The 16,044-nt window shown below is 40.7% G+C and overlaps 1 protein-coding gene across 1 annotated transcript; it reads right to left on the bottom strand.

Annotated features, from left to right (window-relative positions):
• Positions 1-212: 212 nt before the first annotated feature.
• LOC101393479 (olfactory receptor 9I1-like) lies at positions 213-1,157 on the bottom strand. Its single transcript, XM_004437384.2, has one exon. It carries the CDS (start codon positions 1,155-1,157, stop codon positions 213-215), a length of 945 nt encoding a protein of 314 aa, XP_004437441.1.
• Between the last annotated feature and the right edge of the window lie 14,887 nt (positions 1,158-16,044).

Below are 16,044 nucleotides of genomic sequence, written 5' to 3'. Positions count from 1 at the left end.
TGGACTGGAGATGGGGGAAGAGGACAGGAAGAAAGTACCGTGGGCTTTCTGGAGACAAGTTTTACCACATTTGCAGTTTTTGTTGTGTGCCTGGTGGCACTTGTCTACCTTTTCTCTGTTTATGGGTACAAGTTTCTTATAGTGCTAGTGCCTACTAGAGATATTGGTATGGAAAGAAAATGGGCCAAGAGGAGAGCTCCTTTTACTCAGGTCTACATGCTCTGGGGCTCCCGGAATCTACCAGTGACCTTTTTGAAGGCCGCTTTCACATCCTTGTTTCTCAGGCTGTAGATCAGAGGGTTCAGCATGGGGATGACCACAGTGTAGAAGACAGACACGACCTTGTCTTCCTCCAGGGATTGGCTGGAGCTCCTCCGCAGATACATGAATACGAGGGTCCCAAAGAAAAGAGCCACAGCAGTGAGGTGAGAGGCACATGTGGAGAAAGTCTTGGCCCTGCCACCTGAAGACTTCACCCTCAAAATGGCCTTGATGATGAGCAGGTAGGAAATCAGGATGACCAAGACATTGGCCAAAATCACGATGTTTCCAATCAGGACAATGACAACCTCAGCGTTTGTTGTGTCACTGCAGGCGAGCTTCAGCAGAGGTGGGACATCACAGAAAAAGAAGTTGATCTGATTGTTGTCACAGAAGGAGAGGGTGAAGGTGCATGTGGTACGCAGGATGGTACCCAACATCCCACAGACATAGGCTCCCACCACCAAACTCCAGCAGACTCTGGGGTTCATAGCCACAGGGTAGAGCAGTGGCTTGCTAATAGCGACGTAGCGGTCATAGGCCATCACTGCCAGCAGGAAACACTCTGTACTTGCACAGACGGTGAAGAAAAAGAACTGGGCAGCACATTGGCCATAGGAGATGACTGTCTTACCTGTTGGCAGTATGGACAGGATCTGAGGGATGATGACTGAGCTGTAGCAGGCATCTAGCAGGGAGAGGTGTCTCAGGAAGAAGTACATTGGGGTATGGAGTTGGACATCCACTTGGATCAGAATGATCATCCCTACATTCCCCAGAAGGGTGACCAGATAGAAACTCAGAAACACCAGGAACAGGGGAATCTCCAACTTGGGGTAGTCAGTAAAGCCCATGAGAATGAACTTGGTTACTGTGGTGAGATTATTCTTGGCCATGAATTCAATGTGGACTATTGATTTGAGGATGAGAATGAAATATAAAAAAATCTATGAACTGAAGGACAGATTCTTTCTCTCTGTGGTAGAAGTTAGGTTTATATTTCTTGCCCAATATATGGAATTTGTTTTTGAGAAATTCTGTACCTGGCTGATTCTCCTTGGGCATCTATCTTCTTTTCCTGCATTTTTTGGAGCTAAGCCATGAGCTAGTGTTTCTGATTCAGATTAATTCTGGTTTACATTTGGAAATTTCTGTAAAGATAAGAGACATGTAGACTCTCAGATTTGGAAAGAATCTAGTCAGCATCTGTTGTAATCCCCACCGGATGGTGGAGTCTCCTCAACTGACTACTCTCCATGTGTATCCAGCTATCTGAGCCTCCCTCATTGGACAGTTCTACCTGTTAAATCTCTTTTGGGATCTGGATTCTCTCCCTTTATCTTCCACACATTGGCTTTAGTTTTACCTGTTCCAGACACTCAAAACAATTTTAATCCCTTCTTCTCATGAAAGCCTTTCAGAAATTGGATGATGATGAATCTACTCTTTATGTTGACTATTCCCTCATATTATCCATTGATATTTTTTCTTATTATATAATTAATCAGCATGTGGTCAAAAAATTGCTTAGTCAGATGGTACTAAAGAGGCTGTTTAAGAGTATAACCTTGTAACTAGTAGATATTAGTTTGGAGATGTAATGCACAGCATAGTGATTACAGTCAGCAATGCTGTAATATAAACTTCACAGTTGCTAACAGACTCGTTCCTCATTGTTCCCACCACAAAGAGGGCAGGATAACTATGGAACCTGATGGAGGTGTTAGCTTACGCTCTGGTGGTAATCATATTGCAATACAGAAATGTGTGAATCCAACATGTCGTACACCTTAAACATACAGAATGTAGTATGTATTTTATATCTTGGTAATAATTAAAAAAAGAAAACTAGAAGTGTTTCTCTCTAATATTTACCACTATAATCTTGGGTCAGGGGTTTCCTCCAGCTCTATTCAGGGGTCACTACTGGGAGGGAGGCACTAACATATATAAAAAGTGGTCTTTTAGAACTGTTCCCTCCACCCCACTCCAGCAGCACAGTCTGGGGATGAGTTACCTTCTTTGGAAGGCCCTCTTGTATAGTCAACTCCATGGTTACCATCTCTAGGAGAGATATTAACTAGCTGAGTAACCTTGAAAAGTTCACTTCCCCTCCTTGGGCTTTATTTTCTCCTCTGAAAAATGGTGGGGCTAGATTATATCACCATTAAAGTTCCTCAGTCTTTCACAATCCACTATTTGTATGTCTAGGTATATGGGTTAAAGGAGGCTCTTGAAATGATTTTCCTCATATCTGTATTGTCACAAACATGCATACCCTTTAGCTACTCATCACAAGTATATAAAATATGCAGGCTCTATTTCAGGTGATTTATAGTTACTCGAACATAATATTATGGGAGCTTGTGTCCAAAATTGAGTTAATCATGCTCCCCAGATCCTGATAAAACATCATTATTGATCAGGGCAAGGCCCTTCTTGATTTCATTTTATCATTTTCCCTCCATCCACACTCCTCCCCCTCATCCTCATAGGTGTCCACTCTACAGTATGCGACATATATATACTTCCATGTTCATTCCTTTTGTATCTATTTAGAAATATGTGCATTTTAAAAAAATATAGTGATTTTCGTGTTGTAAAATTTACATACATGATCTTGTGCTATAAATTCCATTTTGTTTCTCTCTTTTTCCACACACACTATATTTTTATGATTTGTCCATGTTATGCAGGTAAATCTAGTATATTATTTTTGATTTTGTTATGGTAACACTTTAAGGCTTTGCGTATATTATCTTATTTAATCCTGGAAACAGGCCTTCAAGCAGGTATTCTAATCTTATTTTTTTACCAACGAGGAATTTGGACATCTGGGAGATGAATTCTTCTAGGGTCACCCTAGAAGTGGAGCCTAGAAGTCCACCCTAATAAGGGGAGATCTGGGTTCTAAATGGTAATCGTTTGACGGCAAATTCTGTGCTCTTTGCTATGAATTTGTTTTGCTGCCTACTTGCATTTTACTGCATCTTTATAATTTATGGAACCAAAGAAATCTCCCTGCAGTTCTTCGGATGATCAGATCCTTTGTACTTTCAAATCATGAGGAAACTTGGCTAATTTCAACATCTTTCTCAACATCTAATTTGGAAATTGTCTTAGTCCATTTTCTGTCCATCTTGTACTATGATCCTGGGGTTTCCTCTGATATATAGATAAAATTATTCAATGCACACAATCAGAAATTAAGTGGCAGGTCATTGGGGTACAGATGCAACCACACTGAATTTGTGCCCCATGCATGCCAGGCCCACCTCATACATTAGCTCTGATCCTTCCAGCAGCCTCGCAGTTGGGTATAGCCATGTCTATTTTATGAATGAGCAAAGGGAGGCTCAGAGAGATTAAGGAAGTTGTCCAACTTGCCACACCCTGAGGAAGAAACAGAATCAATATTTGAGTCTGGGACTTCCTAACTCCAAATTCTGTGCTCTTTTCACCACATCATGCTGTCCTCCATTGAGGAAGAGAGTTACCTTTCTGCAGACCCAAGTCTCAACTTTTAAAAGCAGAGCCCCTTCTTGGACTATTAGGCAGATACTCAACTTCCTTGGGAGAAGAGGATTAAGTTTGATTTTGGAGTTTTTTGGTGAATTATGTCTTTTCTTCTTCCTACTTTTTGGGTTAAGACACAATTTTTTGGCCCATATGTCTCCATTGGTATACTCTTGGGAAAATTACTTAACCAATGAGAGTCTCAATTTTCTCAACAACAAAATGGGGACATAATATGGATTTTAGAAAACTCAGAATGGATTTTTGTCTAATGTGGGAGAGTCTGCTTGTTTTCCAGGAAGGCAAATTCCAGAATATTTCCCAGAAGGAAAAATTTCAGGACCAAGCTGGTGACACCTAGTTTTTCATGATCTTATGTAAGAAGAGGTTTGGGGTAGCAGCAGCTTGTTTTGGGCCTAGAGTCAAGGGCAGCAACAGACTCCCTGAACTCAGGACAGTTTACAAGAGGAAAAGCAAAGGTTTATGGCCAGTAGACATTTTAAGAAGACCTAGGGCTCCTTATGGGTTGATATTATTACTTGTAATATGTTTTGATTATAATATGTAATGTAGAAAAATAGGATATTTCTGGAGGAGGTGGAGAAAAGAGAGAGTCTTACCAGGGGGGCCCCCTTCAGAGAAGAGATGGACCCTAAACCTTGTGTTTACTTTAACTTGGTACCTTGTCCCAAACTCTTCTTTCTCTTGCTTCTGTAGTTTGCGTCTACTGGGGAGAATGAAGGAGCTCAACACAGTTAACTCTCTCATCTTATTTTCTGTTTCAAAATATTATTGTCAACATTTACCAACTCTTGCCCTGAGTCAGGTTGCATGCTAAGCACTGTAAAGCCTTTATTTTATTTCAACCTGACGATAACATTATGAGACTGGAATATTTACGTTACTCTGAGGAAACCAAGGCTTGGGAACACTATGTATTTTCCCTGAGGATTCATAGTAAGAAAGAGAAGATGTTTAGATCTTAACCCTTGTCTCCCTGACCCCAGAATGGGTGCTGAACCACTACGTTGTACTGCTTTTCCTAAATCTGGAAAATATTTATTGAGCACCTGCTCTAAGCCAATCAGGAAGTTAAACATTCTACGTTCATTATCTTCTATAATTCTCACAATGGCCCTAGGATAGAGGTATTATTTTGTCCTAGAGGAAATTGAGACTGTGAATAGTTAAGTGACTTGCCCAAGGACACATGACAAGTTAATGAAAAAGTCCAGATTCTAACTCAGGTCTGTCTCATTCCAAAGCCATATCTCTAGCACATATGATTAATCCCACTTCCGGCATCATTCCAGGAAGTACAGTGATTTACAGTGAAGTCTCTGGTCTAAGCTCTGCAGTGTAGTCCTCACCCCTGCCCCAAGAAACTGTTTACATTTTCTAAAATTTACCTAGTGACACATAAGCCCAAAGAGATTATAGCTGTAGATCCCCCTCCCCCTCCCCCTCCCCAAAATGACCTAGTCTTACTTGTGTATTTCATACAGGAGCTGCAATCCCAGTCTGGACATGGTCCATTAAATGACAGTTTCCAATGACAATGGCCTGATTTTCTGCCAGATTCACCTTCCCTGATGGTGTGAACATTACTTCAGAGCCAGTATCCTCTCAACATGACTAGGTCACAATCACATCTTAATTACCTGGTGGAATAATCCAGCTGGATTCATCTCAGTTTTGGAACCAAACTAATCTAAGGTCGTTGAAACATATTGTAGGAGGCAGTTAAGATGGCTCAAATAGATGAATGAAGCTGATAGATTTTAGCTTTCTTCTTAGTAAGCAAACCAGTGGGATATTTAAAATGTTTTGGGGGATGGTTTTGTGGAAGGGATGCAGTGAGCCCAAAGGTTGTCCCTGAATCATGAATCAGCTCCTGGGACAGCCCCAGGGCTCCCAGGAAAAGCCATCTTCTCAGGGAGAACACACTCTAGTGGGGTCTCATTATCTCATCTTCTGCACACATCTGAGAGCACAAAGACAAATCTTGTGGGATTTCTTGGCAACTCCCAAGTCTTGTTAGTCTCAAAGCTCATTTGCCATTTCTATAGGGAAAGCTCTTGGTACCTCTTTGCCAGGGGCCCTGAATGTCCTGCTCTTCCAGTTAGTCAGTGGTGGTGCCAGGACTGGAACTCCGATCTGAGGACTTCTGGTGAAGTTCTCTTTACGCTGCATCCATCCTTAGACGTGATGTCAAGTCTCATCTCAGGGGCTGAAATCGAGCTGCACTGTCTGCTCAGAATCTCATCAGGAAGGATGATTCTTGGTTCAGGAGGGAATGAGGCTAGGGTGCTCTAAACATGCTTCATCTGACTCTATTCCCTGAGTAGCTTGTTACATCACCTCCCTTAAAGATCCATTCCCAGAGTTTTTATAGGCAGGTTTCTCCAGTTATTCTGGCTGTCATCTCTTCCTTGGTCTCTGAAACCCACACTCCCCTTGTTAGAACCACACAGTTTGTCACTTAACTCCACTTGTCCTCCATTGTTCATGGCTGTTCCCAAGTGGTTAGTCATATCTCCCCAGCTAGATTGTGGGTTTCTGGAGAACACAATTGCTTCCTCCTAATAACTTGTGTTCAGCTTCAGTAGAATCACCCCTCCCCGCTGTATGCTTTCATTCACTCCTTAACGTAGGATCAGAACTCATTCAGCAGGAGGGGTCTCAGAGAGGCATGTACCCCATTCAGTCTAAAGTAACGTGGCTGGAATAAAGCCCTTTGATCATGAACAAGAATCTGCCTCGCCGAGGTGGTTTTTCCAATTACAGATGCCAGATGATGCAAGAATATATTACAAAGAAAGGAGGCAGCCACAGACAAGAAGTTCTGGCAGCACAGGGAATTCTATCTTTCAATGCATTTTTGGACAATATTTATTATCATTCCTTGTAATTAAAAACCCATTGAAATAACTGTGTGGTAAGAGTTTGTGTACTGTATTGCAAATGTTTTCTGGAGTGCTCAGAGGGTGGGGTGGTGTTTGGGACAGGGTAGAGAAAAAGGAGGATGAATTTGCCAGTAATGATAATATTCCATTAAACATTCCCTGGGGAACTTATGGAAGTGAGTGATTGTATGGTATTCATTATCATCTTCTCCCTGTGACAGTTTGGGGAGGATGTGGAGTGCTTTGATGTGTCACACAACGATTATTTTTGTTGTTGTTGTTAATTTTAAGCTTAGAAATTTTGTGTGGACTCATGGGAAGAGATGTGTTTGGGGTTGGGTTCCTTAAAAAAAGAACTCAGTCAGGATTTTTTGGGTCAGTGTTTCACTGAGGGAGAACCCTGTAAGGGAGTGAAGGAGGCAGGAAACAGATAAGCAAAGACATAGTTTATGTTGGAGTGTGGCTTTGTCTTGAGCCTTAGGGGAACTCTGGAGTGTGAATTATACCACACACTCAATTCTGCCTTTAGGCAAGAGATTTGGCTTTTTGAAGCCCATATTGATTATCCATTGACTTTGGGTGCCCCTAAGAGTTGGGGTTGTGACAGGTGGCGTTGTGACCCCCTAGGCATTTCTAGGAGAGGTGGATGCCTTGGCTGAGGGCAATACTCCAGAGAAGGCTGTAGCTGTGAGTGGTTAGCATCCAACACTCACACCAGCTGCAGGTGGCTGTACTGATCTGCTACCTGGTGTACTTAAGGATGTTCTTTCTTCTTGATAGTCTTTTGAGTATTTATATCTGGGGCTTCTGATGTTACTATGTGGAGTAAAGACAGTCCAGAGAGGCATTAAAGGGGTGGACCAAGGAAAACTGGCTTCAGTGCAATCCCTGTCAAAATTCCAATGGCATTTTTCATAGAAATAGAATAAATAATCCTATAATTCATATGGAACCACAATTCCGAGAAAGAAGAGCAAAGCTGGAGACATCACACGTCCTGATTTCAACCTATACTGCAAAGCAATGGTAATCAAAACAGTGTGGTACTGGCATAAAGATAGTCACATAGACCCGTGGAACAGAATAGAGAGTAAGGCTTTTTTAGATTCCACATGAAAATGAGATCATACAGTACTTGTCTTTCTTTGTCTGACTTATCTCACTTAGCACAGTGCCCTCAAGGTCCATCCACGTTGTCACAAACAGCAGATTTCCTTCTTTCTTATGGCTGAATAATACTCCATGTGTGTGTATATGTATGTATATATATACCACATTTTCTTGCCTCCCTATAATCCATATTCCTCATAGAATCTGGAGAAGTTGTTTAAAACCTACATCTGATTCTGTAACTTCCCTATTAAAAACCCTCCATTGGCTTCCCATTGCACTTAGAAAAAAAACTAATTTCTTACTCTGGCCTATGAGATCATATGTCATCTGCCCCCTACCTACCTCCTGTCTTCATCTCCTACTGCCCTTGTGTCTGTTCCTTGAGAGCCCAGCTTATTCTTGCCTCAGGGCCTTTGCACTTGCTGTTCCCTATGCCTGAAGTGCTCTTCACACAAGACGATGCTCTTGTGTCTTCTTTTCAGGCAGATGCGAGTGCAAATGCCACATCAGAGACGCCTTTTCTGACTTACAGGAGTCTGCTTTCTCTGCCACTACCCCAGGTGGTTTCTATCACATCACCAGGCTCTATTTTTTTTTATTGATGTCTTAATAGTTTATAACATTGTGAAATTTTGGTTGCACATTTTTGTTTGTCAGTCACCATATACACGTCTCCCTTCATCCGTTGTGCCCACCCCCCACCCCCATTGCCCCTGGTAACCACAATACAGTTTTCTCTGTCCATGTGTTGGTTTATATTCCACATATGAGTGAGATCATATGGTTCTTGTCTTTCTCTTTCTGGCTTATTTCACTTAACATAATACCCTCCAGGTCCATCCATGTTGTTGCAAATGGGACGATTTTGTCTTTTTTTTATGGCTGAGTAGTATGCCACTGTATATATATCAGTCGAGGGACACTTGGGTTGCTTCCACTTCTTGGCTATACTGAATAATGCTGCAATGAACATAGGGGTGCATAAGCCTCTTTGGATTGTTGATTTCAGGTTCGTTGGATCGATTCCCAGTAGTGGGATAGCTGGATCATAGGGTATTTCTACTTTTAACTTTTTGAGGAATCTCCATACTGTTTTCCATAGAGGCTGCACCAGTTTGCATTCCCGCCAGCTGTGTATAGGGTTCCCATTTCTCTACATCCTCTCCAACATGTGTTGTTTTTGTCTTGGTGATTATACAGGCTCTATTTTTTTATAACACTATTTTTGAGGGCAGGAAGTTCATCTGTTTTGTTCACTGCTATATCTCCAGTGCCTAGAACAGTTCCTGGCATTTACTAGGCACTCAATAAATCTTTGCCAAACAAATGAAAGCAGAGATCTTTTGTTTCCATAGTTCAATCAGAAAAGTCGAACACCTCATTAGAAAATAGGCAAAGTATTTGAAAGCTAAATTGACAAAGGAAGACATAAAAGTGGTAAATAAACATGAAAAATGTTTAATAATAAAATGTTTAACCATAAAAAATTACATTTTATGTAGCTCTGAATCACCTTTTTTGCTTTCACAATCATGAAATATTTAAAAGAAGATCATAATATCTACATTGACAGAGGTGCTGGGAAACAGGCTCCCTCATACACTGTGGAGTGCTGGGGCCCACCTTGAATTTGTATGAAGACCTTAAAAATGAAAATGTCGTTCTCTCCAGAGATCTGCTTCTAGCAAGTTACTTCAAGGAAATAATCATTAATATCTACAAAGATCTATGGTCATGCTACTGTTATTTCATAATAAATAAATTGAAAATATCAAAGTTACTACAATTATTTAGGTGTAATAGGATATTTTGGCTGTGAGGAGCCAGGGTTCAAAAGTAAGCATCTCCCGGGGCCAGCCCAGTGGAGCAATCGGTTAAGTGCGCGTGCTCCTCTGCGGCGGCCCCGGGGTCCCTGGTTCGGATCCTGGGCGCGCACCGACGCACCACTTGTCAGGCCATGCTGTGGCAGAAGTCCCATATAAAATGGAGGAAGATGGGCATGGATGTTAGCCCAGGGCCAGTCTTCCTCCGCGAAAAAAAGAGGAGGATTGGCGGATGTTAGCTCACGGCCGATCTTCCTCACACACACACAAAAAACATAGTAAGCATCTCCCAATGCATACATTGTATTTTTATTTTTTTTATTTTTTTATTTTTTTTTTAAAATTTTTTGTTTATCGCAGTAACATTGGTTTATAACATTGTAAAAATTTCAGGTGTACATCATTGTACTTCTATTTCTGCATAGATTACATCATGTTCACCACCAAAATACTAATTACAACCCATCACCACACACATGTACCCAATTATCCCTTTCACCCTCCTCCCTCCCCCCTTCCCCTCTGGTAACCACCAATCCAATCTCTGTCCCTATGTGTTTGTTTATTGTTGTTATTATCTACTACTTAATGAAGGAAATCATACGGTATTTGACCTTCTCCCTCTGACTTATTTCACTTTGCATCATGCCCTCAATGTCCATCCATGTTGTCACAAATGGCTGGATTTCATCGTTTCTTATGGCTGAGTAGTATTCCATTGTGTATATATACCACAGCTTTTTATCCATTCGTCCCTTGATGGGCACTTAGGTTGCTTCCAAGTCTTGGCTATCGTGAATAAGGCTGCAATGAACACAGGGGTGCATGTACCTTTGCAAATTGGTGTTTTCAAGTTCTTTGGATAAATACCCAACAGTGGAATAGCTGGATCATATGGTAGTTCTATCGTTGATTTTTGAGGAATCTCCATACTGTTTTCCATAGTGGCTGCACCAGTTTGCACTCCCACCAGCAGTGTATGAGAGTTCCCTTCTCTCCACAACCTCTCCAACACATGTTGTTTCCTGTCTTGTTAATTATAGCCATTCTGATGGGCGTGAGGTGATATCTCATTATAGTTTTGATTTGCATTTCCCTGATAGTTAGTGATTTTGAACATCTTTTCATGTGTCTGTTGGCCATCTGTATATCTTCTTTGGAGAAATGTCTGTTCAGGTCTTTGTCCATTTTTTAATTGGGTTGGTAGTTTTTTTGTTGTTGAGATGCATGAGTTCTTTATATATTTTGGAGTTTAAGCCCTTATCAGATGTATGGTTTGCAAATATCTTCTCCAAATTGTTAGGTTGTCTTTTCGTTTTGTTGATAGTTTCCTTTGCTGTGCAGAAGCTTTTTAGTTTGATGTAGTCCCATTTGTTTATTTTTTCTATTGTTTCTCTTGCCCTGTCAGATGTGGTGTTTGAAAAGATGTTGCTAAGACTGATGTCGAAGAGCGTACTGCCTATGTTTTCTTCTAGAACTTTCACAGTTTCAGGTCTTACATTCAAGTCTTTAATCCATTTGGAGTTAATTTTTGTGTATGGTGTAAGGTAAGAGTCTACTTTCATTTTTGCATATGGCTATCCAGTTTTCCCAACACCATTTGTTGAAGAGACTTTCTTTTCCCCATTGTATGTTCTTGGCTCCTTTGTCAAAGATTAGCTGTCCATAGATGTGTGGGTTTATTTCTGGGCTTTCGATTCTATTCCATTGATCTGTGTGTCTGTTTTTGTGCCAGTACCATGCTGTTTTGGTTACTATAGCTTTGTAGTATATTTTGAAATCAGGAGTGTGATACCTCCAGCTTTGTTCTTTTTCTCAGGATTCCTTTAGCTATTCGGGGTCTTTTGTTGTTCCATATAAATTTTAGGATTCTTTGTTCTATTTCTGTGAAAAATGTTGTTGGAACTTTGATAGGGATTGCATTGAATCTATAGATGGCTTTAGGAAGTATGGACATCTTAACTATGTTAATTCTTCCAATCCAAGAGCACGGAATATCTTTCCATTTCTTTGTGTCTTCTTCAATTTCTTTCAGAAATGTTTTATAGTTTTCGGTGTACAGATCTTTCACCTCTTTGGTTAAGTTTATTCCTAGGTATTTTATTCTCTTTGTTGCAATTGTAAATGGGATGGTATTCTTAATTTCTCTTTCTGCTACTTTGTTGTTAGTGTACAGAAATGCAACTGATTTTTGTATGTTGATTTTGTATCCTGCAACTTTACCATATTCGTTTATTACTTCTAAAAGTTTTCTGGTGGATTCTTTAGGGTTTTCTATATATAAAATCATGTCATCTGCAAATAGTGACAGTTTCACTTCTTCCTTTCCAATTTGGATCCCTTTTATTTCTTTCTCTTGCCTGATTGCTCTGGCTAGGACTTCCAATACTATGTTAAATAGGAGTGGTGACAGTGGGCATCCTTGTCTGGTTCCTGTTCTTAGAGGGATAGCTTTCAGTTTTTCACCATTGAGGATGATATTAGCTGTGGGTTTCTCATATATGGTCTTTATTATGTTGAGGTACTTTCCTTCTATACCCATTTTATTCAGAGTTTTTATCATAAATGGATGCTGGATCTTGTCAAATGCTTTCTCTGCATCTATTGAGATGATCATGTGATTTTTGTTCTTCATTTTATTAATGTGGTGTATTACATTGATTGATTTGCGAATGTTAAACCATCCCTGCATACCTGGAATAAATCCCACTTGATCATGGTGTATAATTTTTTAACGTATTGTTGTATGCGATTTGCTAGTATTTTGTTGAGGATTTTCGCATCTATGTTCATCAGTGATATTGGCCTGTAATTTTCTTTTTTTGTGTTGTCCTTGTCTGGTTTTGGTATCAGGGTAATGTCAGCTTCGTAGAATGAGTTAGGAGCTTCCCCCTCCTCAATTTTTGGAAGAGTTTGAGAAGGATAGGTATTAAGACTTCTTTGAATGTTTGGTAGAATTCACCAGGGAAGCCGTCTGGTCCTGGACTTTTATTTTTGGGGAGGTTTTTGATTACTGTTTCGATCTCCTTACTGGTGATTGGTCTATTCAAATTCTCTACTTCTTCTTGATCCAGTTTTGGAAGGTTGTATGATTCTAAGAATTTATCCATTTCTTCCAGATTGTCGAATTGGTTGGCATATAGTTTTTCATAGTATTCTCTTATAATCTTTTGTATTTCTGAGGTGTCTGTTGTAACCTCTCCTCTTTCATTTCTGATTTTACTTATTTGTGCCTTCTCTCTTTTTTCTTGGTGAGTCTAGCTAAAGGTTTGTCTATTTTGTTGATCTTTTCAAAGAACCAGCTCTTGGTTTTATTAATTTTTTCTATTGTTTTTTGGTCTCTATTTCATTTATTTCTGCTCTGATTTTTATTATTTCCCTTCTTCTACTGATTTTGGGCTTTGTTTGTTCTTCTTTTTCCAGTTCCTTTAGGTGCATTGTTAGATTGTTTATTTGAGATTTTTCTTGTTTGTTGAGATAGGCCTGTATTGCTATAAACTTCCCTCTTAGAACCGCTTTTGCTGTATCCCATAAATTCTGGCATGTCGTCTTTTCATTTTCATTTGTCTCCAGGTATTTTTTGATTTCTTCTTTGATTTCTTCATTAACCCAGTCGTTGTTCAGTAGCATTTTGTTTAATCTCCATGTATTTGTGGCTTTTCTGATTTTCTTCCTATAGTTGATTTCTAGTTTCATACCTTTGTGGTCAGAAAAGATGCTTGGTATTATTTCAATCTTCTTAAATTTATGGAGACTTGTTTTGTGGCCTAATATGTGATCAATCCTGGAGAACGTTCCATGTGCATTTGAAAAGAACGTGTATTCTTCGGTTTTTGGATGGAATGCTCTGTATATATCTACTAGGTCCATCTGTTCTAGTGTGTCGTTTAAGGCCAATGTTTCCTTATTGATCTTCTGTTTGGATGATCTATCCGTTGGTGTAAGTGGAGTGTTAAAGTCCCCTACTATTATTGTGTTACTGTCTATTTCTGTTTTTATGTCTGTTAATAATTGCTTTATATATTTAGGTGCACCTACATTGGAGTGCGTAGATATTTACAAGTGTTATATCCTCTTGTTGGATTGTTCCCTTGATCATTATGTAATGCCCTTCTTTGTCTCGTTTTACAGTTTTTGTTTTAAAGTCTATTTTGTCTGATATGAGTACTGCTACCCCAGCTTTCTTTTCATTGCCATTTGCGTGGAGTATCTTTTTCCATCCCTTCACTTTCAGTTTGTGAGTGTCTTTAGGTCTGAAGTGTGTCTCTTGTATGCAGCATATATATGGGTCTTGTTTTTTTATCCAGTCAGCCACCCTATGCCTTTTAATTGGAGCATTTAGTCCATTGATGTTTAAAGTAGCTATTGATAAGTATGTACTTACTGCCATTTTTTAACTTTTTTTTTTTTCCTCAGTGTTTTAGTGGTCCTTCTCTGTTCCTTACTTCTTCTATACAGAATTGATGGTCACTTTAGTTTGACCTCTGTCTGAAACCTGTACTCTTTAACTACCCTCCTCCCTCCTTTTATGTTTTTGATATCATATCCAACCTCTTTTTTGTGCATTTGTATCCATTACGTTCTAATCGTGTAAATAGATAATTTTTCCTATTTGTGGTCTTCTCTTTTCCCCTTAAATCAGTCCCTTTAACATTTCTTGTAACACTGGTTTCTTGGTGACAAACTCCTTTAATTTTTGCTTATCTGGGAAAATTTTGATCTCTCCTTCCATTTTGAACGATAACCTTGCTGGGTAGAGTATTCTTGGCTGTAAGTTTTTTCCTTTTAGCACTTTAAATATATCATGCCATTCTCTTCTAGCCTGTAAGGTTTCTGCTGAGAAGTCAGCTGATAGCCTTATGGGGTGTCCTTTGTATGTAACTTGACGTTCTCTTGCGGCTTTTAGGATTCTCTCTTTATCTTTAATTCTGGACATTTTGATTATGATGTGTCTTGGTGTGGGCCTCTTTGGGTTTATCTTGTTTGGGGCTCTCTGTGCCTCCTGTACCTGGATGTCTGTTTCCTTCCTTAGGTTAGGGAAGTTTTCATCTATTATTTCTTGAAATAGATTCTCTGCCCCCTTGTCTTGCTCTTCTCCTTCCGGGACACCTATAACACGGATGTTAGTGCGCTTGATGTTGTCCCAGAGGTCCCTTAGACTGTCCTCACTCTTTTTAATTCTTTTCTCTTTTACCTGTTCACCTTGGGTAATTTCTTCTAGTCTTTCTTCCAGCTCACAGATCCGTTCTTCTGTATCCTCTACTCTGCTTTTGAGTCCCTCTAATGAGTTTTTCATTTCCAGTATTGTATCCTTCATTTCTGGTTGGTTCTTTTTTATGTCTTCCATTTCTTTGTTGACATTCTCACTGAGTCCATCTATTCTTCTCCCCAGATCAGTGAGCATCCTTAACACTCTTAGTTTGAACTCTCTGTCGGGTAGGTTGCTCATTTCTGTTTCACTAAGTTCCTTTTCTGGGGTTTTGTCCTGTTCCCTTACTTGGAATGTATTCTTTTGCCTCTTCATTTTGCCTCTTTCCCTGTGCTTGTGTCTACGTATTAGGTAGGTCAGCTACGTCTCCTGCTCTTGGATAGGTGACCTTATGTAAGTGATGGCTTAGGAGGCTTCTAGTGTGCTTCCCTCAGTTCTCAATGTTCCAGGGGTGGCCCCTATGTGGGCTACGTGTGTCCTTCTATTGTGGCCTGTTAGCTCTCCCTATAGGTGCCCAGAGAGGCTGAGTTATGCTCCTGGCCAGCTGTTGTAATGCTCAGCTGCTTGTAGTTGTTGTGGGCCCTTCAGTCTCTTTATCAGCTGTGGGGAGCCCCAGCACAGTTGGCTGCAAGTTCTAATACCACATTTGTGTTGCAGTATTTCTTTTAAGTGAGTAGGCCCCCACCGTGGCAGGTTGTTAGGCTCAGGGCCTTACAATTGCTGTAAGCCTCTAGCCTATTAGGTCTCTTGTCAGCTCTCTGAGGATTGCAGCTGGGTGGGGCTGGCCTCAGGCACAGGAGCACCCAATTGTTTCAGGCTTTGGAAGGTGGAGCAAACCTCCTATGTGGGTCTTTGAGAAGCACAAGTCTTCTGCAGCTGACAAGCCCTGTTGCCCACAGGTCCACACACACAGTCAACACAGTCCTGCCCGTGTGGCGCCCGACCTCCCCAAGTGGACCCAGTCTCTCCACGGCGGGAGCCCCACACACTCTGCCACCACCCCACACTCTCCACCCGCTCCTTGTGCACACCCTGCCCCGCTCAAGTCAGCTCAGTTGCCAGGCTGCAGAGAATCCAGTCACCAATCTATGCAGGCCCACACGTTGCCTGAGGGCTTGTTGTTGGGTGGGGCTAGTCTCTAGGGTGGGCTGCCTGCCCTGGCTGAGCTGGATTAAATCGGTGCTCTAGCGGGTGGAGCAGACCCTGGGCTAGCAGG

The sequence above is a fragment of the Ceratotherium simum genome, chromosome 34 (assembly GCF_057802395.1).
Source record: "Ceratotherium simum simum isolate JZ-2026a chromosome 34, ASM5780239v1, whole genome shotgun sequence".
In the NCBI taxonomy this organism is placed as follows: Eukaryota; Metazoa; Chordata; class Mammalia; order Perissodactyla; family Rhinocerotidae; genus Ceratotherium; species Ceratotherium simum.
Note: the sequence above shows the minus strand (reverse complement) of the source record. Positions and strands in the feature narration are given on the sequence as shown.